Source organism: Rattus norvegicus, chromosome 4 (genome assembly GCF_021556685.1).
Source record: "Rattus norvegicus strain SHRSP/BbbUtx chromosome 4, alternate assembly SHRSP_T2T, whole genome shotgun sequence".
NCBI classification, from domain to species: domain Eukaryota; kingdom Metazoa; phylum Chordata; class Mammalia; order Rodentia; family Muridae; genus Rattus; species Rattus norvegicus.
In genome coordinates, this window is record NC_141537.1 from 117,451,792 (window position 1) to 117,475,893 (window position 24,102).

The following is a 24,102-nucleotide window of genomic DNA, read 5'->3' on the forward strand; positions in this document are numbered from 1 at the left end:
GAGCCAGGACTAGCGGCTGCTGTGGGCCAGGCAGCAGTGGCGGCGGGCATGGGCGATGGGGGCGCGGAGCGGGACCGCGGCCCCAAGCGCCGGGAGGAGCCTGGTGGCCGCAGCGGGTGTCGTGGGGAGCACCGCGGAGCGGAAGATTTGCGTGCTGACACGGGTAGCACGAGTCCGAGGGAGATTGCTGGGACCTCCGCCTCCAGCCCTGCAGGCTCCAGGGAGAGCGGCGGGGACAGCGACGGACAACAGGCGCTCGGTGAGACGGACCACTGCCGCCGCATCCTGGTACGAGGTAAGGGGACGGCTGTCCTGGGCCACCAAGCTGCCTTTCCTGGGGCCTCCGACCTCCCATACAGCGTCCATCTCTCGGCTTATATACTGGTTCATTCATTCAGCAGTTCATCCTGTAAATACTCCGAGTGCCTATTGTGTGCGGGACACTGAGCTGAACGCGGGGGGACAAAGCAGGGGGCTGGAAGAAGTCCTTGTTTCTCCGCCTTGCAGTTCATCCTGCCAGACAGGTCCTCTTTCTCTAGGCCCATCCGGGCTGGTTGGTATAGAATCAGTTGGGGAAGCCGGACACCAAGAGCCAGGGCCTCTGAGTCGGGGTTCTCAGAGCAAGGGCGGAGAAAGTCACGCGCGCGCTGTAGGGGCAGGATTGGGAGGGACCCGAGTGGGTAGCCGCTGAAGAAGGCTGGGCCACGTAGGCGGCCGGACGGCTTCAGCCCAGTCTTGTTTCCCAGCACCTGGCCTTGCATAGGTTGGTGCTCAGAGACTTGGTGCACACTAAGGTAGGGTAGGCTGCCCTGCCGCGGCTCCGCGGCTCCAGTTCCCACTCGCTCGCTCGGAGCCGCCGACTCAGGCGCTCCTCCGCCTGGCTTGGCTGACGCTTCTTCCTCGGCTCCACCCACCCTCACCCGGAGTACAGCCCCTTCCCCCACGCGGCGAACTTGCATTCACAATACTCTCTTGCTCTCCTCTGTCCAGATCCAGGCCCCTAATGCCAGTGTCCTCGGTCTGGGCCGAGGTAGATAATTGGAGAAAGAAGTCTCCGGTCCTGAGGTCAACTTAATCCCGGGCCTGAGGCCTGTTGTTTTCCACCATCCTGGGGTTTTGGATTTAATTCACTGAGCTTCCCCTAGCTGCCTCCCGCAGGCCTCAGGAGGCCAACGACCATAGCCAACTTTCTTTTACCTAGGAGAACCTAGGTCTCTCACCCAAGTCTCACATCTTAGAGCAAGTGGAATACAACTTTCCTGTACCCTACCACCACCACCACCACCACCATCTCAGATCCCGGGGATCTAAGATCAAGCTACGGCAGGGCACAGAGGTACAGGAAACTTTTTTGAATGGAGCCGCTGGCAGGGATCCTACTAAAGAAACACTCCTGGGAATAGGTGTGGTCATTAGAAGGTTGCTGCCATTCTAGGGACCGGCTTGGAGTTAAAGCTACATGGGAATCTCGGCAGATGTGAGGACTTGTCGGTTACTTGGGGTTAATATGAATCCCATTTTGTCATCTGAGGGCTTCTAAGGGCAAGGCGTGACCACCAGTTGAGTTTCGTAGAGGAAAGCTGCAAGTCTTCCAGAGATGAAGACACAGCCTCTATGGCTCTCAGGCGAAGGACCTTGCTAGTGCTAGGCATTAAGAACAGGCGGTTTCCCTGGTCAGGATGGCTGAGTTCTGAGCCCAAACACCACCCCCTCCATTCTACCAACCTTCGTGTAGAGCAAATAAATTTTGTTCATGGGCATCAGTGGGATTGTCTCTGGTGCAGACTTGCAGATGTGGGAGTAAAATGTGGCCCTCCATCCTCTGGGGTAGAGCCATTTAAGTCAAGCAGCGAGACACATATATGTCAGTTTGCCCAGGTACGTCCTCAGGGGCATACTTTTATAATGCACCCACACAAAGTAGTTCCCTTACATTAGTAAAATATAATGAAAATTTTAAACATGAAGTACAGTTAGCCACCGGACTGAAATAAAAAACAAATGCAGAATTCACAAATCCCTCTGCCCCTCCCCCATTTGATGATGGGGCTGTTATTACAGGCCTGAAGTGCCCAGGACGTCATTTACCGCTAATCCCTCCTAGGCAGGGTCACCCCTGTCAGTCTCTGCTCAACTACTCAGTTGAAGCCCCACCACAGTTAAGGGTGGAGGCTTCCATAAGTAAAGCACCAACACTGGGGAAGGCAAAACTTCGTCGTCCAAAATGAACAGCCCTCAAAAAGAGTCCTCAGCACATTGTACCCCTATCCTTCGGTCCTCGGAATACATACCCCCCATATCTTCTAAGGAAGCTATTAAAAGGTGCAAGGAGAGGTCGCTCTGGGCATAAGGCTCTCCTAAGAAATGACCCCACCCTCTCCACTTCTTTTCACTCTCCTTCCCACCCACCCCTGGGTGTGGGATTTGTTGAAAGAGGCTTTTAGCACTGGAAAGGCCAAGGACAGCTGGAGGCGGAGGTAAGCAGAATTCGTGTCTCACCTCCTACCTCCGTGATTTCCTTATTTCCTGGAAGCTTGCTTCGGATTCAAGATCCTGTCAGAAACACAGACAACACTCTGCAGGCTCTCCAAAAATATTTGTGAAAGGAAGGATTGGGTAGGACTGGAGAGTGACCTATGAATCCTGTCTAATCGATAGGGTGGTGTGACTTGTTAGTCAGAAGCCTCTCTTAACTATCCCCAACACACACACACACACACACACACACACACACACACACACACACACACACACATTATGGCCCCAGGGAATGAGTTGCTGTGGAAAGACTGCAGTTTAGAACCAGCTGATAAAGGAGAATCAGACCACCTTGAAAAAAGAAAAAGAAAAAAAGCAGTGAGTCTCTCCTCGGTCCTCTGAGTAAACCTACTTGGCCAATGTCTCAGATTTCCCCTGAGAATACAATGCTGGGAGCCTCGGAAGCCCCCCACCCCCACCCCAGTTCTGTTCACCCTGCCTTCAAAATGGAGGTGTTGTCTCCAGCGGCTGGCATAAGTACTGTGCCACCAAGATGACTTCCACAGTGAGGCTTCCTCCAGGACTCCACAGTCTTTAAGGCATCCCTTGTGGCCTGGCCGTCCCTTGGCCAAGGAGGGGTAGTTCCAGAAGGAATGGGGCCTCCAACTCTAATCTCACCCTGCAGCTGGCCAACACTATGCTGATGTTTTACTGGAGCAGAACTGGGACAGGCAGAGGAAGAGGGAAAAGAGCCCAGCAATGGGTAATCCAAGCCTGCCGCCACCCATAGCAACCTAGAAGAGAATTCAACTGATTTTGATTGATCTGCAAAGGCTCCACAATTTTATGGTCAATGCCAAGAGACACCAATAATCTGCTGTCAGGTCCCTTGAAACCCAGGGCCTCCTCAGCAGGTCTCCAAACAAGATGCTCCTTTCCAGCCTCCCACAGCCTTTGCAAGGTCTCTGAATGGCAGATCCTTCCTAGGAGCACCACCCCGGGTGGTCATCCACTCAGCTAAAATGCTCTGGAGTGGAAGCCCGGTACTCAGAGGTCCACGGGGTCCCCAAGCCTTTGACTTAAACCCTGACCTGAGCACGATTTGCCCGTTCAAAACCTTCAGCCAGCCGTGACGGAGCACCCAGCAGAATGGTCACTTGGAGCTGGCCCCTGAGCCTAGGAGACCTCCAGGCTTCAGGCCTGGTCTTGCTGAGCAGGCGCTGTGCAGCAAAGCCAGGGCCGCGTTGGACTGCAGAGAGCTGGTCAAGTGCACAACCAGTCCTGGGCCTCTCAATCTGTGGCCGCATTCGGAAACCTTGCTCCCATACAAGCCCGGAACATATGCTGTGGGCTGTAGAAGAGCCGTTCAGAAAATCGCGCTTTGGGAAAATTTGAAGTTTATTTTAATTTTTAAAAATTTTTAACTCTTGCGAGGAGTCCTTTTAAATTTTTTCAGGTTGCTTCGTTTTATATTTTCACCATTATTTCGTTTGAGGATGGCCGAAGACCCGCAATCTCACCGCTGGTCTGTGCCGCCCTTGATTTGGGTCTGTATTTCCCCCTTTATGTTCTAACCACCCTCCCACCCCACAGGAATCTGGAGCAGGTGGCAGAATGTGGCATTGTTTCGGCTCTTTCCAAGCCTCATTTTTAGAGAACCGTGGAGACAGTTCTCTCGAATGGCTCTGTTCTCTCGAGCTTTCTTCTCCTGCATAGTCACGGTGGATCCCCACATCCACGGAACCCAAAAACTGGGGGGTGAGGACAAATTTTTGGAATACTGGAACTGAGAGTGTGGATCCGGTGTTGCTAGGGAGATCGAGATGTAGGCGGGCTCGCCTCCAAACTCCTCTTCATGATTAGGCATCCATGAGAAAGGGTATCTATGCATCCTTTAAGCCTAGACGCCATTGCTCAACTGTATCTGCCTCCGGTTCTTTCCTGGTTGGATACATTTCTCCTATTCCATTTTAATCGGGGGCGACAGAGGGAGCCTTTTGTTTTGTTTTATTGCCTTCTTTTTTCTGTTTGTTTAATATGAGAGAAATCCAGAGGACCTGGTTCTCCTGAGATCCGGAGACTGTGAGGACTCGTGTCTGCACCGCAGGTCTGACCGAAAGGCGTGGAGGCCAGCAAGCCCTGCCCCGGGAGACCCAGAGTAGCCTCGGAGCCGGGCTTGGCCTCCCTTGAATCCGGAATGGCGGTTAGGGTTCTTCCACTTTCCAAACTCGCCTGGGATTTCCCGCGGCCTAGACACTGCGTAGAGAGGGGGCAGCGATCCTCGATCCTCGTGGATCTGGCCTTCCTGGCCGAGGATGAACGCAATCAAGTTCAGGCCTCGAGATTGTGAGCTGAAGCCGGTGAGGTGTCAGCCGGAAGAGGCAGTGTCTCTCTCAAGCCCTTAGAACGCAGAGCTATGCACTCCTTTCTTCTTGACTCCGTCCACAGACACCAATGTCTCTGTGTACCTGAATGATTGAGCCTGGAGATTGGCTGTCTGTCTCCTAAGGCTGTAAAACTGTCCGCACTGGACTCCTGGATCGAGCGGAGAGGGAGGGAGCGTCAGGAGAGTGCCGGTGGAAACCGAGGAGGAGGAGGAGGAGGAGGAGGAGGAGGAGGAGGAGGAGGAGGAGGAGGAGGAGGAGGAGGAGGAGGAGGAGGAGGAGGAGGAGGAGGAGGAGGAGGAGGAGGAGGAGGTCTGCCAAGCCCCTGCCACTTTTCCGTTCTCTGCTCACAATGGGCACCCAAATATTTGTCAAACAAATGAAGAAAGAAGACCATTCGTTACTATTACCTATTTTCTAGGCATGAGACGGTTAGTGTCCACTCCCAAATGTTCTGAAATTCCTTTTTTTCTTTTGGCGTCACGTTCGTGTGGACAGGAGGAGCATCCTACTTAACTGTTAAAGTGTGAGATCGACAGCATCTTATTTTTAAATTTCCTAACTTTGAGAGTCATTAAGAACTAAGACTGAACAACCTTAATTTTTTTCCTGTGCACCTGTGTGCTTGTGCATGTGCACATGAGAGAGAGAGAGAGAGAGAGAGAGAGAGAGAGAGAGAGAGAGAGAGAGATCTATTATTGCAAGGTCTTAGGAAATGCAGAACCGTTGTGCATGCTTCTATGAGGTTCCATAGTGGTGGTCGGGTTGGTAATGCCAGCACACTCTAGGAGGCAGAGATAGAAAGATTACCTCAGCTTCAAGGTCAGCCTTGAAGTCTACCAAAAAACAAAAGGAAAACAAAACTTAAAGCAAACCAAACCAACAACAAAATCCAAGAACAAGCTAGCTAAACCACTAGATAAATCTGCACCCACCAACCCATAAGATAGAGTGTCTTAGAAAAAAGAAATCGCTCCCTTTCCCTGGAAACTCGATCTCACTCTGGAGTTGCAGGGAGGATCCCACCCTCAAGGTGCAGCTTAGGCAGGCCTCCCTCAACTTGATGGACTATCAGGCTTTCCTTTCAGAATACACACTTCAGTGGAAAACAGAACCTGAGGAGGAAGGGAAGACGGCCAGAAGCACCTCCCTACCCTTCGAGGCACTTTCCCTATGTTATTTTGAAACTCATCTTTAAAATTTTTAAACTGCTGTAGGCATTTGCAGTTCCAACAGCTCTGTGTCCTCTGACCGTGCAGTAAGCTAATTCTGTAATGGGAAGGACCTGCACTTGCTCTAATTTAATATAAATGCAGTGAAATGAGCTCCGAAGGCCCCTGGCTTTGTGTAAATTTTTTAATGTTTCAGTGAAATAAGTTTCTAGCAGCAAAAGTGCTGATTTGAAAGCCTACGTGATATTTAAACTATTTCATTTAACTGTCAAGTGGGGAATTCACCAAAACTTCCTTCATACATACCTGTTTGTTTTATACATTTTTTTTTGCATACCCGGGGTAGGCAAGCACATGCAATCGTGTGTGTGTGTGTGTGTGTGTGTGTGTGTGTGTGTGTGTGTGCACGTGTGTGTTTGTGTGTGTGTTCACTCTTGTGAAGTCAGAGGACAATTGTCAAGAGCTGGTTCCTGCCTACAGTCTGAGTCCTGGGGAGGCAACTCAGGTTGTCTCTTCCCATATCCACTGCCTAGAATCTGCTGAGTCCTCTCACCACCCCAATCCCCGCCTCCCTTTTAAACTCTAAGATAAAAAAACAAAAAACAAAAAAAAAAAACTTTTAGCCGTGTGTTTGCACATCTGTACAGCTATGTGTTTATTTTCCTCCCACTGCATTTTAGATACAAAGAATCCTTGCCTGCCTTTAACAAATGTATGGTGTTTCTTTCTACAGAAATCTGTCACAGAGCTAGTGCACAGTCATGGACACTGGGCTACTGCTATTGCATACATGCTGTGTAAATAAACTTGTTTGTTTTGTTCAGTTATTTCCACTTGATGGGTATATTCTTTGAGGGAGTTCCTCAAAGTGGGTTACTGGGTCAAAGGGTGTCTATGTTTATAATTTGAAAGATAATTCAAACTGCTCTTGGTGGTGACAATTTACATTCCTACCAAGAATGCTGAACAGTTACTTTTCCACACCCATTCTGCACCCCAGGCTGGGCAAGCCTCTAGGTTTTCAGCTATTTTCCTAGCCTGTTCACTCAATTTATTTTATTTCGTTAAGTTTGTTGATTTAGGATGAGTTTGTTGTTGTTAAATATTTTACAATTTTATATTTGTGTGTTGTGTGTGTGTGTGTGTGTGTGTGTGTGTGTGTGTGTGTGTGTGTGTATTTACATGAGGCCAAAAGAGGTTACTGGATCCCCTGGAGCTGGAGTTACAGACTACAGACAATTGTGAACTGGGAACCACCGTTTGATCCTTCCCAAGAACAGTGTGCTCTTTCTACAAGAGAACGATATGCACCCTTAACTGTTAAGCCATCTCTCCAGCTCCTGGTTTGGTTTTTACATTTTGTTTGTTTGTTTGTTTGTTGGTTTCTTTCTTTCTTTCTTTCTTTCTTTCTTACTTTCTTCCTTTTTTCTTGCATGTGTGAGTGTGAGTGTTTGGAGGTCAGAGTCAGCTCTCTCTGCCGTGTGGAACCAGGGGATGGAACCCAGGGGAAGGTCCGCAGGCTTGGCAGCACAGCCCTTTGACCAGCTGAGCCATCTGCTGGCCCCTGGTTTTGGTGTTTTAAAACATCTGTGTATGTAGCCCAGGCTGCCCTAAAACTCATTATGTAGCTAAGGTTGATCTCAAATTCTGGATTTTCTATCTCCACATCCCCATTGTGTGTGAGAGCCACCACACCTGGCCTATATGCATGTAGATAGTTATTGTCAAATTATTCTGCAAAAAAAAAAAAAAAATCTAGTAATTCACCCTTCTACCTTTGCCCTTCCCGGAGCATTGTGGATCAGTGACTGACATTTAACCTCACTTCTTTGTTAATGAAGCTGTGTCTTCCCACACCTGTGAGCCCAGCAGTAGCTCCTTTCCGTATTGGCTCAGCTCTGTATTTTAGTCCCCTTGTTGCTTTCAGCCTTACTGAGGTTGTTCTGGTGTATAGGTTGCTTCTCAGTTTTGTGACGCCTTTGTTTTCTGAGAAGTATGATGTCTTCTCAATCATAAAGTCCGTCAGGTTGGAGAGAAGCTCCTCACTTTCCTGCATGATCTATGCCTACTCCAAGGATGTCTCTAGTAATGGGAAAGCATAAGCCTACAAATTATATATGCAAAATCATGCAATGTTTTCACAAACTCCTTTTCTCATTCAGCAAATATTGTGTGGAAATATATCTAGAATGCCTTCATTTCTTTTTGAATAAATTACACATTGTGCCATTGCGTGTAGCTAGCATGTTTTTTATTTAACTAATCTCCTATAGATGGATATTCAGGCTGGTTCTTTTTCTTTTTTACAGTGCTTAACTCTGTGTGTGTGTGTGTGTGTGTGTGTGTGTGTGTGTGTGTGTGTGTGTGTGTGTAAAATGCATGGGAATGTGGGTGCACATGCCCTGAGCGCCTAGTACAAGTACATGCAGAGGTCAGAGCAGGACAAGGTCTGTTGTCCTCTATTTTTTTCCTGTCTAACTGCCTTGAGATAGGGTCTCTCACTGAACTGGAAGCTCCACATTTTGCCATAGCCATCAGGCTGGCTGGCTGATGAGTTCAGATCCGGTTGCTTCTGCCCTCAAGTGCTAGGGTTTCAGGCACAAACCAGCTTTCTTTGTGGGTGCTGGGGACTCAAACTTAGGTCCCTGTGCTCTCAGAACAAGTGTTCTTACCCAGCAAGCCGTCTCTTTAGCCCCAAGGCTGCATCTTAATTTAAACAAGTAGGTTTTTTTTTAAAATCTTACTTTGGAAAATATAGTAGCAGGTGAGATCTTTCATTAAAGAGTGGTTGCCCGGAGGGGTTGGGGATTTAGCTCAGTGGTAGAGCGCTTGCCTAGCAACCACAAGGCCCTGGGTTCGGTCCCCAGCTCTGAAAAAGGAAAAAAAAAAAAAGAATGGTTGTCCAGGTTTTGCTGTCATTTTGTTTTGCTTTGTTTTAATATGGCATCTATCCCTGAACTTGCAGTAATTCTCCTGTCTCAGCCTCCTGAGTGCTGGAGTTGCAGGTGACCCCATCATACTTGACATAGAATCATTAATTTTTGTTGTAGTAGTAGTAGTGGTTAAAAATTTTTAGAGGAGTCTTTTGTGGGTGAAGTGACATGATGTTTTGTTAAAAAAAAATGTGGCCATACCAAAGGAATAGGACTGTCCCTGCCATGAAGACAGAGGAACACCGGGGACGGTAACCATCTACTGAACTGTTCTCTAATTCTGTGGGCTTGAAATCTTCATAACAAAATATCTACAATAATTGAAATCATTTCACAGATACATGGTATGGTTACAATTACAAGATAAATTCTTAGAAGCAAAATTCTAAAAACAAACAAAGCCATTATAGATATTTATATATTTTATGCCAAAACATGGTAGCTCACGTTCCCAGCAAGCAAGAAGTCATTCACTGCTTCCTTTCAACTGACATTATTACTTAGCTTCTAGAGTAAAATCTTTTCAAGTGAACAAACAAACCACAGTTTTCAGCTGCTAGTGATGTTAGACCTGTGTCACTCTGTGCTTTGCATTTTAATTTTCTCCACTGTGCACTTAATACTTACGTGTTGAATTGGCTTTCTAGTTTGGAAGAGCCTTTTTTAAATTTAAGATTCCTTATTTTGTGTGTAAAGCAGGTGCAAAGCTGCCTGCCTGTGTGTGTGTGTGTGCCTGGTATTGCTTCTGAGCCACTCTGTAGGTGCTGGTGGTGGTACCTGGGGCCTTTGCTAGGACAGAGGAGCTTGTGGAGTCTGAGCCTCTCCAGCCCTGAAAGGCTATTTACACACGAAGAAAACAGTCCCCCTTTCTGTGGCTTGGTGATGCAGACATCCCTCGGGTCCTTTTCTTTTTTTAAAATCTTTCTGAGATTTGTGTGTGAATCAGAGTTGAAACTGTCATCACATCTAATGACTGTCTCCTTTGGGGATGCTAGATTTTAGTCTCTGATTAGACATGGAGGAGGGAGGGAGGGCACAGAATTGTGGAGGGGTGAATCAATTCCACACAACCACAAGCAGCCACTTATCGCTTATGCAAATGGTGCTGGGTGTGGCTTCAGCACGCACATTAAAATTAGAAAGCACAGGGATTAGAACGGCCCCTGTACCAGGGTAACATGAACATTTGCAAAGCTTTTCATATAAAAAATAAAAAAGGAAGGGAGGAAGAAATGAAAAGACAGGGTGCTGGTCGTGATCTTGCACCCCCACAAACCCCCACATCCCCTGGCTTTTATCCTCACCGGGGACACCCAATGCCATGCAAATGCTATGCTAACAGTCCTTAAACTGCATTGTTTAGGAAACTAAACATTTTGATCTGCATTCACTTGAATCCTTGAATATGCACACAAATACACAGTTTGAGAGTCTGAGAGTTAGGGGTGAAGGTTGGGAGGACAGCGGGAGAGCACTTATCCCTTACCTTTCAAGGAACTTGGGTCTTCCTCAGTGCAGGGTGCTGGGATGGGGGCGGGGAGGAAGGTTCTGTTTCGAAGCAAACTAAATACTTTAAAAAATTATACAAAGGAAGGTGAGAGAAATTTTCCTACTCTGGTCAACGTCCTCAAAGGGAACAGAAGGGGAGGTGTTTTTCTTGACAGAGTATTCCCGAGTGGGTACACACGAACACACAGGGAGTTTACTGTACAAATAAGCAATACACACAAACACGCACGTACACACACCCACACAACCTCACACACACTTGCTGTTGCACTTGGCAGTGTCTGGAGAATGTCCATCCAGGTCAGTCACTGAAGACATTCCTCATTCTTACCAAAGGCTCCCTGGGTTCTTCAGCCATTCGCCTGTTACCAGGTTTCTGACACAATTTCCATTTCTTGTTTGTCTGTTTGTCTGTTTGAATGAATTTGACTTTATGATGAATTTGACTTTATCAAGCTTCCAGTGTTTGTTTAGGATGGAAATCTCTTCAGGGGTTCTAGAAAGGACTGTGTATCTATTTGGTGTTTGTTTGCTTGTTTATTGATTATGTTGATTTTCTGTGGTACTGGTTTTCCCACAGGAAATGGCTTTCCAGTGCACACTTTGATCCTAGCACCACCCCCAATCCCTCCCGTTAGTTCCCTCCCTTTCCTCCTTCCCCTCGTTACCCCACTTCCTGTTTCTCTTCTTTGTCATGGTTGTCCGGGTATATGAACCTAGGACCTGAAAGTGAGAAAGAACATGTGTTTTTTGTCTTTCCGATTCTGTTTTATGTCATGTAACTCCCATTAATACAACCTCCAGGTGCATTTTTTTCTAGTAATTGACTTCTTTAGTTTAAAGCCTACTTCTTTAATTGAGAATTCCAGGTATTTATCTCTGTGTGCATGCGTGTGTATGCATGGTATGTCACAGCATTTGTATGGGAGTCAAAGGACAACTTCCTGTGAATCTCTTTTTCTCCTTCCACCATGTGGATCCAGGAGATAGAAACCAGGTCACCAGACTCTGTGGCAAATGCCTCACCCCACTGAGCTCTCACTGGTCCCCAATTTAATTCTTCTTTATGGCTGAATAAAACTCATTGTGTAACCACATTCTATTTATCTGTTCATCGGTTGATGGGTTGATGGACACATAGGCAGACCCCATATCTTGGCCATTATGAATACAGCTGCAGTTGCCCCCCAACACCAGTACTTTTCATACTGTGTGGATTTATGTCTCTGTTAACAGCCTCAGAGAACCTAATTACCCTGACTCTAGCCAGCAGTTTCCTAGTGTGAGAACTAAAATAACAATGTTTCAAAAATCTGAAAACCTCTGGAGCTGCTCTCCTAGTCCCTTCCCGACTTGCTGTGAGCCTGAGTACTCTCCCATTTTATCTTTTTCTAAAGGTTCATTTATTTATTAAATATATACAAGTTTATTATAATAATATATTATTATTATATATTAAAATACAATAAATCTATATTATAATCTTATTTTATATTATATTATAACAAGTATATAATCAATATATCAAAATATATTTATAATAAATACAATGATAAAATGCCCAATAACACATAATAATACAAAGTATAAATAATTCATTACATATTATTATTTTATGTGCAGGAGGAGTTTTTCCTGCATGAATGTCTGTGCTCCACATGTGTGTCTGGTGCTCCTGGAGATCAGGAGAGGGTATTTATCAGATAATCTGGAACTAGAGTTCCGGAGGACTGTGAGCCGCCATGTGGGCGCTGGCAATCACGTGACAGTCAAACCCAGGTCATCTTAGAAGAGCAGGCAGCACGGTTAACCGCGGAGCCATCTCCCACCCACACTTAGTGTTTTAATTAGCCACTTGGGTTGCTTCTCCTCTGGATAGCGTGGTGTTCTGTTTCCACTGGACTGTCAAGCTCCCCCTGGTTTTGAGCGTCTGGCTATGTTCTGTTCTGCACATTCCGGAGTCGGAGTCTCTACTTGAGCTCTGCCCTTAACTCTTTCACTTCCGAAGAAACGGTGGGATTGTCCTTGTTTTCCTTGCCGTGTTGTGTGTGTTTCTTTGGTTTTGAAGCTCTGTTTTTCACATTTCAGTGTTAATTTGGTAGGTGTGCAATGTCAGATGGTTTGGCTAATCCCAAACAATGAGCTAACCGTCCAACACCCAGGTCTTTAACAGTCCTGTCCTTTCCCCAACTAATTTGAAATGCCATTTTTGTAGACACTCAAGGTCCCTGCGGGCCTGTGGCTCTGCTTGGAGGCTCTCTTTCCAGAGTCACACCACTCTAGTGACTCTTGATTGTGATAGATTTTGCTGTGTCGGTGATGTAAGAATTGCGTTCTCTCTCTCTCTCTCTCTCTCTCTCTCTCTCTCTCTCTCTCTCTCTCTCTGTGCATGTGTGTGTGTGTGTGTGTGTGTGTCTGTGTGTGTGTCTCTGTGTGTATGTGTGTGTGTGACACAGAGTCTCTCTATTTCCTGGCTGTCCTTGAATTCCTTATGTACACCAGGCTGGCCTCGAGTGCACACATCTTCCTGCGTCGGCCTCTCAAGGGCACCACCACACCCAGCTCTAGTTTGATGATTTGTATAGTCATATAGTCACTGAAAATGGTGATGGGTTCACAGAGCCATTTTTAAGAGTCTGGGATGATGATTTTCTGTAAAGCACCTATGGTGGAGGGGAGCAGAAACCATGTGGGTCTGTTATCCCTGTGCTAAGAGGCTGAGACAGGAGGATCCCTGGAGTTACTGGTCAACAGTCTAAGCAATCCATGAGCTCCAAGTTCACTGTGAGATCCTATCTGAAAATAAGGTAGAAAAGAATAAAGGGAGATACCCGGCATTGACCTCTGCCCTTCACACGCCTGAATACCCACGCGTACACACACAAAGGCATGTCATACATATGAATCAAGTAATTTGGCTCCCTCCCTTCTACTTCTCCCCCTTTAATTTTTCCTATTTGTTCCCCTAGTCTTGATTCTACTTTTATATCATATATATATATATGATACATATATATATATATCATATATATATTTCCATGCATCTATATAATATGCATATATCCAGAGATGAGGAAAACATGTAGCATTTGCATTCTGAGTTTGGCTTATTTCAATTAATACAATGATTTCTGTTTACACCCATTTTATTGCAAACTTCATACATTGATTCTTCTCTATGGCCCCCCAAACTCCATTGTGTAATACACATTACATTGTCTCTGTCCAGTCAGCTGTGGTGGAGAGCTAGGGTAAATAGTGTTGCAATGGAACTGGGTAGTCACGTGTCTCTAACGTACTGAATTTTCCTCTTCCTTCATCTTCCTTCCAAGACTTCATCTTAATTATTTAAAATTCCGAGTAAACTTGAGAGTGAATTTTCCACAAGTAAGTTTTACAGTGGCAACATACGATTTCTGGATGAAGGCAAAGAGAATTTTATCTCAATTAGAAGCCCACGCATTAAAGCAAAGTCCAGTGGTTTATACCTGTGATCCCAGCGGCCAAAGCAGGGAGATCGCTGAGTTCAAGGACAGCAGCAGAGCATGACCTTGTCTCATAAAATCAAAATGAAGATCAACAGCAACAAAACCACTTCACAAACAGCTTCAGGCAGAAAGGGTCTTTCTGGACGAGGTAGGAAGGGAAGTCAGGGAGCCCTTCAGGGTCCTGTGTGAGAGGGGCCAGAGGAACCCTGTTTGTCTGAAGATTGGGTTTGTAGCTTCCCGGTTTGTTTAATTATCGTCTCTGCTCCCATTGATAGCTTGTCCAATTTAAAACTAATTTTTTATTGAAAAATAAAATAATATTTTGTAATAATAATAAAATAAAATAATTTAATTTAAAAATAATGATTTTATTTTTAAATTAAATATGTAAAATTAAAACATTAAATTAAATTAAAACATTTAAAAATAATTTAAGTGTATTATCTCTTCCTCTCCCTTCCCAGCACAGGACCTCTGGAAGGTCTACTTTGTTGGTCCCTGTGTCCTCAGACTTCACAATTGATACATTGATAAATATGTATTGAACGGTTGAATACATAAGATTGTCCTTATTGACATAAATGAGATGGTATTGTACTATTTTTGAACAGTAGTGTTTTTTCAATATATTTCAAAAGTATTGTATTTTTTTACATTTATCTATTTTATGTATATGAGTGCACTGTAGCTGTCTTCAGACACACCAGAAGAGGGCATCAGATCCCATTACAGATGGTTGTGAGCCACCATGTGGTTGCTGGGAATTGAACTCAGGACCTCTGGAAGAGCAGTCGGTGCCCTTAACCGCTGAGCCATCTCTCCAGCCCTTAATTTACCATTTTGTAATTGATGGTTTGTTCACTCGAAACTTAATGGCATGAGGAAATTTTCACTTAATCTTATTCCAAACAAATAATCTGTAGCCACCAGTATGTTTAAGCTTATCACCACAGCAGGAATGTCCCTCACGGGATGGAGGACTGGCTCAGTAGAGCACCCATCACTCTTTACAGGACCTGAACCCTAGCAGCCATTCTGCATGGCTCACAACCACCTGCTTCTAACTCCAGCTCCAGGGGATCCAACAGCCTCTTCTGGCCTCTGTGGGCACAGTTTACACACTCGGGGCAGGGTGGTGGTGGTGGCTAGTTCTAGAATGTGGCTGACCATGGCCCTGTTGCTGTACACACGTGTCTGATAGTGAGTGTACCCTCATCTCACCTCTGGCACTGCCACTTGAGCACGCTCCATTTCTGACGTCACCGTAGTCCACTTATTTACTTAGCGTTTTAGGATAGTGCACTTTTGCACATTTATTTATTAACTGGGGGGGGCGTGTATGTGAAGGTCAGAGGATGATTTTCAGGAATTGGTTCTCTTCCACCATGTGTGTCTGTTCCAGGACTTGAACTCAGGTCATCAGGCTTGGCAGCAAACACCTTTACATGCTGCGACATCTTTGTGGCTCTAAAATTGAATACTCACTTTAGTCTCATTTGAGCCATGTAAAATCGTTTTGTTTTAGTTGCTTTCCTGTTGCTGTGATAAAACACCAGGACCAAGGCGACTCATAAGAGAAAAGGTTTATTTGGGCTTCTGGTTCCAGAGGAATCGGAGTTCATCACCATCCTGGCAGGGGAAGTATAGCAACAGGCAAACATGACAGCTCGACTAGCAAACTGAGACTCACATCCTGAACGGCAATCACTAGGCAGAAAGTGTGTACTGGGAACTCTCAAAGCCTGCTCCAGGCGACTTCCTCCAGCAAGACCACACTTCCTAGAACCAAACGTCGCCTCCTTCTGGAGACTAAGTGTTCAAACCAACCATCTGAGTCCATGGGGGACAATTTCATTCAAATTTAACCTACACATGGATTAAACTGTTCCTAGCAAACATTAAAATAAGTTTCAAAATGGCAGGCATTTCTCATGTGCTGTTTTAAATCATCTTATAGCCACAGGGTACACAGAGACGCAGGGGACCACTACTGTCCTCTCTCTCCATTGACGAATCTGTGTATTTGGTGACAACATAGAACCCTGGCTTTGTTCTTTGTTTCTGTTGTGGTTAGCTTCATATTTTGAAATCCTTTTAGAGCCACAAGAAGTGGTACAACCGGTGCAGAAAGATCTCAAGTAACCACCACCCTGCCTGGCTTCCCTCATCAGGAGCATTTGCAGCACATCATCAAAGTCAGAGGACAGAGTCAGGCCTGGTGGTGCACAATTGTAATCCCAGCAGTCAGGAGCCAGGAGCCAGGAGAGTCAAAAGTTCAAGACCAGTTCAGGGTACATAGAGAGTTCCAGACTAACTTAGATTTCAGGAGTTTTGCCTCAAAACACACAGTAAAGCAAAAAGCAAACAAGAAAAATCACATAGAAAATTGTGAGTGGGGAAGGCTGAGAAACAGCCATCGACCTCCCGAGCTCCATCCTTTGTGCTGTCCCTCACTGCGTGTCTAACAGTCCTGTGACTCCTCCTCTCACTCATACCTCCATAAAGTGGCTGAAATGCAGAAGCGTTGTCTCAGCACGAAGGCCTTTTTCCTTTCTTAAAAAATTTTAAAGACTTATTTTATTTTTAATTCTATAGTATGTCTCTGTGTGGTATGGCACAAAAGTACAGGTGCCCTCAGAGGCCAGAGGCAGACGCCTTGCAGGTAGAGTTACAGGCAGCCGTAAATTCTGACCTGGCTGCTGGGAACCAAAACCAAGTCCTTTCCAAGAGCAGCAAGTGTTCTTAACTTGAGAGCCATTGCTGTCCTGAAGTTGTACCCATGTAATCCAGGGTGTCTTTGAACTCATTTTGCATGTATGTAAATGTCTTGCCTGCAGGTATGGCTGTGCACCACATGCATGTAGCGCCTGGGATGGCCAGAAGGGGGCATCAGATCCCCTGGAACTAGAGTCACAAATGAGTGTGCTGAGATTAGAACCCGGGTCTTCTGGAAGAACAACCGGTGCTCTTAACCACTGAGCCACGACTTTTTCCAGGTCCGGCTTCTTCACTGTGTGCACCGAGCTTATCAACACTGATCCTTCTTCTCTGATGAGCAGCATCTCGTCGTATGGTTTTAGCATGGTGCTGGAAAACATCTTATTTCCTTTTGGAGGCCAATAAAAAAAAAAGTGGGGCCTGGGGTGTAGCTCAGTCTATCATGCATGAAGAGGACTTGTCTATCATGCATGAAGCCCTGGGTTTAATTCAGAGTACCAAACAAACCAGGCATGGCGGATAGAATATGCTTGGAATCCCAGCAGGAAGGTCAGGAGTTCAAGATTGTCCCCAGCTACACAGAGCTTGTGGGCAGCCTAGAGTCATGAGAGTCCATCTAGAAAACAAAACAGGTCCTGGAGAGAGGGCTCATCAATTAAGGGCACTGGCTACTCTTCCAAAAGACCTGGGTTCAGTTCCCAGCACCCACATGGCAGCTCACAACCACCTCAAGTCCAGTTCCAGGGGATCAAACGCCTTCTTCTGCTCTCTGCCGTAGTGATTTCCCTCCACCCACCCCACATCACTCCCACCCCACTCACCTGCTTCCAGGGCTGACTGAACATGAAGGTGAGATGGACCAGAGCCAGAGCTCACCCTGAAGGCTGAACATCCACTGAAGCAAACAGGAGCCATAAAGTCAGGGCACGGGAAGGAGCGGCTAAGGCTACTGATCTGGAGCCGAGATTCTAAAAGTAGGACCATAGTCCTCTGGGGCTGAAAGACGGGCAGCATCCCAACAGATATCCTGTCTAGTGTTCTCCAAAGGAACAATGGGCTTCTCCAGAAGATTCCTTCTTTACTCATTGCTAAACTCTTGGCTGAGACTTGTCGACTGCTATAGTAAGGATGGCCCGCGTGTGCTCATGAAGCAAGGCTGGACCGCAGCTGTGGTTTCCATGCTGGGGATTGAACCTTGTGCCTCCTCGGCAAGCTGCTCCACTGACCTACATCTCCAGACCCTGCTTGCTGCTGCTTCTGTTTGTGGAGAAAGGCTCTCACCATGGAGCCTGGGCTAGCCTTGAACCTGAGTCTTCCTGCTAGTATCACCCTAGTGGTGGGACTTCTTATTACCGTTGGCATAATCAGGGCGTATCAGGGTTTATTGAATGCTGACAGTGGGACCTTCAGGAAGTTACTTAAAACTTGCTCCTCCTCTGTAAAGTGGGAAATGACAGTTCCATCTCCATGGAGACACTGGGAAGGTTCAAACTTAAGACCAACACCAGACCCAGGGCAGGGATTGCCTACATTATGACTAGAGTCACTACCCTCTTAGCCCCACCCTCACACCTCTGGACTCCTTCACAAGTCTCCTGCTTTTAAATCTTTTAAAATTAATTACATGTAAATGCTATGGGGACATATGTGCACGTGTGTATGTGTACCCATGAGACCAAAAGAGAGTGTAGGATCCCCCAAAGGGGAGTTGTAGGTGTTGTGAGCCTCCAAACGTGTGCTGGGAACAGAACCCAGAGTTTTTTGTTTGTTTTTGTTTTTTGTTTTTTGTTTTTGTTTTGTTTTTTTGTTTTTGTTTTTGTTTTGTTTTGTTTTGTTTTGTTTTGCAAAAACAGTAACTACTTTTCACTACTGAGCAGAATCTACAGCCTTATCTCACCCTTCTTAGGATTTGGCACAGAAGCCAGTCTAGGAGTAGCTTCCCAGCACACAGCAAACGCCACCTCTGCGCCCCCTGGTGGAAGTGGAAGGTTCTTGTGCAGGAGGTGGCATTTGCAGGGGCTTCCTGAACAAGGGCTGCCTAGTTGCTAAATTATTGTTATTGTCGTTGTTGTTGTTTGGTTTGTTTTGTTTTAAGACGGGGTCTCTTATGTGCCAGGCTGGCCTTGAACTCCTGGCCCTCCTGCTTTCACGTCCCATGTGCTGGGATTGCAGGGGTGCAGCACCATGTCCTCCTGAGGTGGTGGTAAGCTTTCCAGGCTGCTCTCCTCCTCTAGTGGGGACCTGCTGCTACTTCTCTTTTGTGGTGGATGGCTCACAGGTACAGTGCTGCCTGATTCACTGTCGGTTATTGCCCGTGCTAACAGATCCGTGACAGAGAGCTTAGATTAAAGCCTTTCCCTTCCCCGCTGCTCTGTGCTGATGGTGATCATGGGCTGCAGGTCTTTGGCACTTCTTAGATGGACTCCAAAGCACCAGAGAGGCTGTGAAAACACACTAAAGCCCGAGGTGGCTCAGGAGTTCGGGGACACAGCAAGCGCAATAGTTCCCTGGAAGATAACCCACCCAGCAGCCTGGCAAGGTGGTACCAGTCCTTGGGCGCCTCCTGGGGTTTTCAGTTCCAAATGTGCCCCCTTGTTCACATCCACTAACCTCCTTATGGACCCCAGGAGGGAACAGGGCTCCGAGTCTCCAGAAAGCCTTCTATGACTGACCACATTCAGTTCTAATCCATCTCCTCTGGACGTGAGGCCTTGTCTCTGGTCTGTGCCAGTTATTCCTTACTCTGCAGAGAGAACAGAATCCTGGATGAACCAGTGTGAGTCATTTCTGCCCAGGCCATGAGAGCCGACCTGACATTTTTGTTAAGGCTCACTCACTCTTCTCCCTCCCTCCCTCTTCCCCTCCCCCTCCCTCTCCCTGCCCCTTTTCTTCTTTCTTCTTTCTCCTTCCTCCCTCTCATCACCCCATCTTTTCTGTCTCCCTCCCCCTCTCTTCCTCCTCCACCTTTCTCTCATTCCTTCCCTATCTACTATCTATCTATCTATCTATCTATCTATCTATCTATCTATCTATCCATCCATTCATATATCTCCAAGCACATGACTCCCTGCATGGGGTTGCCAAGGAAGCTCAGCTCAGAGAGGCTCAGCAAGCTCTCTCAGATTAAGTGTTCAGGCAGGGTCCTGAAGATTCCTGAGAGAACCCTATATGAGGTTATAAGTTCAAGGTCAGACTGAGCTACACATGGAAACCCTGTGAAGAAGAGGAAGAAAGAAGAGGAGAAAAAACACAGATGATCTGGCCCAGCTAGTGAATTAACCTAGCTCTCTTCATGGTCCTTGCAGATGCCAAGGGGACCATTCGGGAAATTGTCCTGCCCAAGGGCCTGGACCTCGACCGACCCAAGAGGACCCGTACCTCCTTCACAGCAGAACAGCTGTATCGTTTGGAGATGGAGTTCCAGCGCTGCCAGTATGTGGTGGGCCGAGAGCGCACAGAGCTGGCCCGCCAGCTGAACCTCTCTGAGACTCAGGTGAGAGCCAGGCCAGGCTTCCATCATCTGGTCCTGGTGACCTCCTTGGTGTATGGTGAACACCACATACCTAGGGAACTCCTTGGTGTATGAGGCCAAGGGCTGACATAGAGGGGCATGACTTGGGAGGAACATACACACATGAGGGAAAAGCTTAGAAGTATAGGTAAGGCACAGCCAACAGTGCCAACAAGAGGTCTGGGCTGGGAGTGGTGGCACACACCTGTAATCCTAGCGCTCGGGAGTGCAGGGAGCATGAAGACCTGGAAGCCAGCCTGGATGACATAGTGAGACCTGATGTCAAAGCAAACACCATTTAAAAGATAAAGAGGAAAGGAAGGGAGGAAGGAAAGAAATGGGAGAAGATTCCACGGATAAAAGTACTTGGACAAACATAAAGATCTGGGTTCAAGTCTCTAGAACACACATTAAAAGCTCTGAGTGCCTGTAATCCCAATGCTCCATGGGGAAACGGGAGACAAACCAACAAAGGCCACACCTCCTAATCCTTCTAATCCTTTCAAATAGTGCCACTTCCTGGTGGCTAAGCACTCAAATATATACTCTATGGGGATCTTTCTTTTCAAACCATCCAAGAGATATTGTCAGGTAAGGTGCCTTGGGATAGTGATCACTTGGCTTCCGGGAGCAAAGATTCCAGGGAGTACCAGGCACAATGGCAAGAGCCTGCAGTCTCAGGTTCTTAGGAGGGTGAGGTGATAGGATCATGACCCAAGAGTTTAAGACCAGTCTTAGCAGCCCAGGGTGAACCCAGATAATAAAAACAAAGGATTCTGGGAAGAAATGAACCATGACAGACTTCTCTCTTCTTCTAGGTCCTTTCTCAACCTCTGTCACCTTCCCTTCATCTTGAGGTGACTGAGTTCCTCTTGTGTAAAGGAAGGGCCAGTCCCAGTGAAGGGCTGCTATTTTAACAGTAGTATGCTGGTTGGGGATGTGACTCAGTTGGTAAAGTGTTGGCTTAGTATACATGATGCTCTGGGCTGGATCCCCAGACTGTATAAACTGGGTGTGGTGCTATACACCTGTAACCCCAGCACTCTTGAGCTGGAAGTAGGAGAGTCAAGAGTTCAAGGTTATCCTTGGCTACATAGTGAGTGGGAGGCCAGTCTGGACTACATGAGACTGTGTCTCACACCATGCCCAGAAGAAATGAGAAAGGATGGAGTTTGAGTGAGGGAAAGGTGAGGTGCTGAGTCAGTGGTCCTCTCCCTCAAATGGCCAATGGATGGGCTGAGGACAAGTTGCCAAGCCCCAGGGCTCACTGGGACACCAAGTAGCTTCGGCAATTGTCTTTAGTACCAGTCCATTGCCCTGCCTTAGAACAGCAGACTAGAGGGGCTACTCTAGCGTAGGAACGAAACCCACCTTCCACACTCCAGACTCAGTATGAGCCCATGGCCTTTAAAAGATGAATGTCTAGTATCATCCCTGCATTCAGGAGGCTGAGGCAGGAGAAAGCAGAGTTCAAAACCAGCCTGGGCTTTATAGGAAGACCTTGTCTGATATCTAAATTGTTATTAATGTCATTTTTTTTTGAGTGAACAGCCTTAGAATTGAGCACTACCTTTAGGCCCAAAGAGATATTCTCCTGGGGTCAGAGGTAGAGCTTCCCAGACCTGGAATCTGTGGGCCTTGGTGAGCCAGTATCAGAACATGAAAGCCACCAAGCATTCCTTGAGATCCAGGTGGCCAAGGTGGGAACACTCAGAGACCCTCTGCAGGGTACTAAGGAGCCCGGCTGGGGCAGGTAATGCCCAGGAAACTCCACAGGGACGGGCCCTGGCTCTCCAGGAGTCGGCGGCAATGGTTTCCTGCAAGAGGGACAGAGCAGAGGCAGACAGAATCAGTACAAGAGACAGAAGAAACCAAAGGCTTCTGGAGGAGAAGGGATGGTTCAGGGGTCTCTGAGCCTTATGAAGCAGCCTCCGGAAGCCCTGGGACTGCTGGTGGGACACAGAGAGGCACCCGTGTCGGGAGTGCTCTACCAGCAGCACACTGGACATTTCTGGAAATCCTGATGCCTCCCTCCTGACCCAACTCTAATAGAAAGTTTCCAAATGAGCACAGGGCACTGGGTTTACAATGTACACAGGGAATGTGTGTGCAGCCAGGCTTAAGAATCCACACACGACAAATGAAAAGCCAGGTCCCAGCCCCAGCCCAACCTTCCCTCCCCTTCCCTCCACCTCTGGTCAACCCAGGCTTTCCTCTCCTTCTGCACACAGAACTCTGCTTGCTGGAAAGGGCATAGTGGGGCACACCCTCCGTCTGCATTGGCCACACCCCTTGTCATTGTCATCCCCCTCTGCCCACAGTCGCTTTGTTCCTTTCCTAGCACAGGGGTCATGACTTTGGAGCCCTTCTCTCGTGGCAGGACCTCTGAGGTCCTATGGAAGCCAGAGAGGATGAGAAAGGCTTCCGGCCCTCCCCTTCAAGGCCTCTGGGCCACGGTTCCTACTCTTCTGCTGCCGCATGCTGTCCCTGCTCATGTATGCGTAGTATATGGGACACAGGATGTGGAGCTCAGTGGATAGTTTGTCCAGCATGCACACAACCCTAGGTTGTATCCCTAGCAAGGTGTGCAACTGGATGTGAAGGTACAGGTCTATAAGGCAGCACTGTAACCCCAGCAAGGGGTTCAAAAGTTCAAGGTCATCCTCAACTACATAGCAAATTCCAGGCCAGTCTGCGATACTTGTCTAAATAAACATAAATAAATAAGTAGCCTTTAGTTGCTTGGCTTGGATCGCAGTTTAGAGTTCTGGGCCAAGGGCAGTTGAGAATTACCTACATATAAGTGATGCCTAAGACCAGACATCTGGCTTAGAGCAAAGGACCTGCAAACCCTACCTTCTCCTGTAAGCCAATCTACTCCTGTGGGCCAGAGTCAGAGCGGCAGTGAGTGAGTGCTTATGCCTTGAGACTTGACTCAGCTCCTGAGAATAGCCTGGTGTGAGAGGACACTAACAATCTGCTCTTCTTTCCTCTCCTGTCCTCCCCACCCTTTGCCCTGTTACCCTACCCCACCTCGGAACTTCCTCTCCTTTCATCTTGGCTCCGCCTCCTGCTCCTCCCCTTTCCCTTTCTGCTACCCGGTGTGCCCTCTGCCCCAAGGTGAAGGTCTGGTTCCAGAACCGCCGCACCAAGCAGAAGAAGGACCAGAGCAGAGACCTGGAAAAGCGGGCATCCTCCTCCGCCTCCGAGGCCTTTGCCACCTCCAACGTTCTGCGACTTCTGGAACAGGGCCGGCTGCTCTCCGTGCCCAGAGCTCCCAGCCTCCTAGCACTGAGCCCTGGCCTGCCAGGTCTAACCGCTGGCCACAGGGGCACCTCCTTGGGTGACCCCAGGAACTCCTCCCAACGCCTCAATCCAATGCCCTCAGCCTCAGCGTCGTCCCCTCTGCCACCCCCTCTGCCAGCCGTCTGCTTTTCCGCAGCTCCACTCCTGGACTTGCCCGCCAGCTACAAACTGGGGTCCTCGGCTTTTGAGCCCTACAGCAGACTAGAACAACAGAAAGTAGGCAGCCCTGGCCAAAGTGACAAGAAAGCTGACATTTAAGAGTCCCATCCCCGTGTGACACTGAGTCCCCAGCACAGCACTACCCTAGCCTCCTGGCCCCTGTGGACTATACTGAGCAGGCCTGGAAGAGGAAGGATGGGCACAGCATGAGCCTCTCCACCTGCCCTCAGCTCAGAGACTGAACCAAAATGACTTTGTACTCTCTGATGTGTGAGTGCTATGTGCGTGCGTGCGTGTGTGCGTGTGTGTGTGCGTGCGTGTGTGCGTGTGTGTGTGCATGAGAAAGAGAGAGAGAGAGAGAGGGAGAGAGAGAGAGAGAGAGAGAGAGAGAGAGAGAATGTGTCACTGAAATAAAGAAGGGAACTGTCCCAGCATCACCAACTC

At 47.5% G+C, this 24,102-nt stretch overlaps 1 protein-coding gene across 1 annotated transcript; it reads left to right on the forward strand.

Moving 5' to 3' along the window:
• Positions 1-24,102, forward strand: Vax2 (ventral anterior homeobox 2). Its single transcript, NM_022637.3, is given in 3 exon segments — positions 1-295; positions 19,988-20,175; positions 23,314-24,102. Coding segments are annotated over 3 exon segments (879 nt in total). The 5' UTR covers positions 1-48; the 3' UTR covers positions 23,758-24,102.